Source organism: Austrofundulus limnaeus, unplaced genomic scaffold, assembly GCF_001266775.1.
Source record: "Austrofundulus limnaeus strain Quisiro unplaced genomic scaffold, Austrofundulus_limnaeus-1.0 Scaffold45, whole genome shotgun sequence".
Classification (NCBI taxonomy): domain Eukaryota; kingdom Metazoa; phylum Chordata; class Actinopteri; order Cyprinodontiformes; family Rivulidae; genus Austrofundulus; species Austrofundulus limnaeus.
In genome coordinates this window covers 704,521-707,548 of record NW_013952447.1, presented here as the reverse complement: position 1 = coordinate 707,548, position 3,028 = coordinate 704,521, and the positions used below count along the sequence as shown (strand labels likewise).

Sequence of the window (3,028 nt, the reverse complement as noted above, 5' to 3'; positions counted from 1 at the left end):
ATATAAAGCCAGTGAATAAACCTGTTGTTTATAAAAAGCAGACTGGTTGAAACATGTTGACTGTAATAACGGTTATAATACCTGGCATTGTTACTGTGGTAACTGCTTGTGGGGATGTGATGCTGACTGGTAAAGTTACATTAGATGCTGGTGATAACATGTTAGCAGAAGATAATTTTGTGCTGAGTGGAAGTGAGGTTGTGGTGAATGTTGGTGAATGTGTATTGACTGGTGGAGAAGCTGCATTGTGTGGAGGTGAGGTCAGGTTGAATGTTGGTGGAGTTGGTCTGATTGGTGGAGAAGTTGCATTGAGTGGAGGTGAGGTCAGGTTGAATGTTGGTGGAGTTGGTTTGACTGGTGGAGAAGTTGCATTAAGTGGAGGAGTGGTCATATTGAATGCTGGTGAATGTGCAACTACTGCACAGGAAGTTGCAATATGTGGAGGTGAGGTCATGTTGAATGGTATTGAAAAGGTATCGACTTGAAGGGAATTTACAGTACCTGCAGGTGAGGTCATGTTGAATGCTGGTGAAGTTAGACTGACAGGTGGAGAAGTTGCATTGAGTTGAGGTGAGGTCATGTTGAATGCTGGTGAATGTGCATCGACTGCATGAGAAGTTACATTATGTGGAGATGAGGTCATGTTGAATGATTTTGAAAATGTATTGACTTGGAGGGAATTTACAGTACCTGCAGGTGACGTCATGTTGAATGCTGGTGAAGTTGGACTGACTGTTGGAGAAGTTGCATTGTGTGGAGGTGAGGTCATGTTGAATGCTGGTGAATGTGCATTGACTGCAGGAGGAGCTGCATTACCTGGAGGTGAAGTTGGACTGACTGGTGGAGAAGTTGAATTGAGTGGAGGTGAGGTCACATTCCCTGCTGGTGAAGTTGCTGTGACTGGAAAAGAAGTTGCATTGGGTGGTGGTGAGGTCATGTTAAATTGCAGTATTTGGAAACTGCAGTAATTGGAGAAGTCGTGTTGAGTGGAGGTGAGGTCATAGAGAAGACGTTTTGAGTGGAATTGACAGCATGTTGAATGTTACGGATGTGTTGTTTATTTGTGAGAGTGGTTGAAACATTTTCAGTAACGTAAATATAGTTAATGTTTCCTCTGATAAATGTCAGTGTAAAAAGCCATAAAACATTTTATTTATAGCATGTCATATTGAAAACATTGTAAAAAAGTGCAATAAGTTAAATTAGATTACATGACAAAGATATTGTATTTAAATATCAACTTAGTCTGTTATCCTAAATAGGTATGTGTATATATATATGTTTGTATATGTGTATATATATATATGTTTGTATATGTGTATATATATATATATGTTTGTATATATATATATGTTTGTATATGTATATATAGAGTAAAGCACTGGGTGTTGAGTCGTATGTGATTATATAATCTCAATGAATGCTTAAACAACAGCCTATTTTATTCTGGGCATTTGTGGAAATTGAAAACTTTCTTTGTTCTGTTTGTGTAAAAATAGACATAGGATCAACCAAATAACAAGCACACTCACCGCTGAGGTTACTTCCAACGCTAGAGCAATAAACTCTGGAGAGTTCTTGTCATCAAAGGCTAGTACAAAGACTTTCACCAAACTAAATCCCAAATTGATTTTAGGCTCCAATTGGGGGGCAGGTGTTTTCGTTGTAGTTGTAGTAGGAGCAGTAGTAGTTGTGGTTGTAGTGGTAGCAGTAGTTGTTGTGGTTGTAGTTGTAGTTGGTGTTGTTGTTGCCAGTGATCCTGTTACAGGTGTGGAGCTTGCATTACCTATAAATCAGGCAAATTTCAGTTTTTTTTTTGTCAAGTAAAAACAATTTAAAATTCATAATTGCACCTATATCTTAACAATGTACAGCATATAGTAAATATAAAAGATATTTTCCCCACAAAAATAGCATTGTAATGCAAATAAACTGCTTAAAAAACAAACAGGCAGTAACATGTTTATGAGAAAAGTTACAATACCTAGTGCTGTTACTGTGGTAACTGTTTGTGGGGATGTCACGCTGACTGGTAAAGTTACATTAGATGCTGGTGTTGTGGTATGAGCAGAAGATAAGACTGTGCTGAGTGGAGGTGTGGTCATGTTGACTGCTGGTGAAGTTGCTCCAACTGGTGCAGAAGTTGCATTGAGTGGAGGTGAAGTCATGTTGAACACCGGTGGATGTGCACTGACTGGATGAATAGTTACATTACCAGGTGGGGAGGTCATGTTGAATGCTGGTAATGGTAGACGGACTGGTGGAGAAGTTGCATTGAGTGGAGGTGATGTAATGTTGAATGCTGGTGAATGTGCATCAAATGGTGGAGAAGTTGCATTATGTGGAGGTAAGGTCATGTTGTACACTGGTGAATGTGCACTGACTGGATGAATAGTTACATTACCTGGTGGGGAGGTCATGTTGAATGCTGGTAAAGGTAGACTGACTGCTGGAGAAGTTGCATTGAGAGGAGGTGATGTAATGTTGAATGCTGGTGAACGTGCATCAATTGGAGGAGAAGTTGCATTGAGAGGAGGTGATGTAATGTTGATAAAGGGTGAATGTGCATCAAATGGAGGAGAAGTTGCATTATGTGGAGGTAAGGTCATGCTGAATGCTGGTGAATGTGCACTGACTTGATGAGTAGTTACATTACCTGGCAGAGTGGTCGTGCTGAATGCTGGTAAAGGTGGACTGACTGGTGGAGAAGTGGCATTGAGTGGAGGTGAGGTCATGTTCACTGCTGGTGAAGTTGGACCAACTGGAAGAAAAGTTAAATTTTGTGGAGGTGAGGACATGCTGAATGCACGAGAAGTTGCAATGACTGGTGGAGAATATGTATTGAGTGGAGATGATTGTTAATGATGTGTTGTGTTTTTGAGAAAATGGTAACTGGTGGCAGATACATTTTGAATAAGTTAATTGTAAGTAAAGTTTCTTGTCATTCATGTCAATGTAAAAAGGCCATAAAACATTTTACTAACATTTTCATACTGAAAACATTTTTATAAAGACACAACTAGATAAC

The 3,028-nt window shown here is 39.4% G+C and overlaps 1 protein-coding gene across 1 annotated transcript in view; it reads right to left on the bottom strand.

The window, feature by feature from the left end:
* Nucleotides 1–2,789, bottom strand: part of LOC106517146 (mucin-5AC) — a gene marked incomplete at its 3' end in the record, with an annotated part of 10,735 nt that extends 7,946 nt beyond the window's left edge. The window contains 5 exon segments of the mRNA XM_014007860.1: nucleotides 1,533–1,786; nucleotides 1,985–2,131; nucleotides 2,216–2,302; nucleotides 2,405–2,491; nucleotides 2,657–2,789. Coding sequence (XP_013863314.1) covers nucleotides 1,533–1,786; nucleotides 1,985–2,131; nucleotides 2,216–2,302; nucleotides 2,405–2,491; nucleotides 2,657–2,735 — 654 coding nt within the window.
* Between the last annotated feature and the right edge of the window lie 239 nt (nucleotides 2,790–3,028).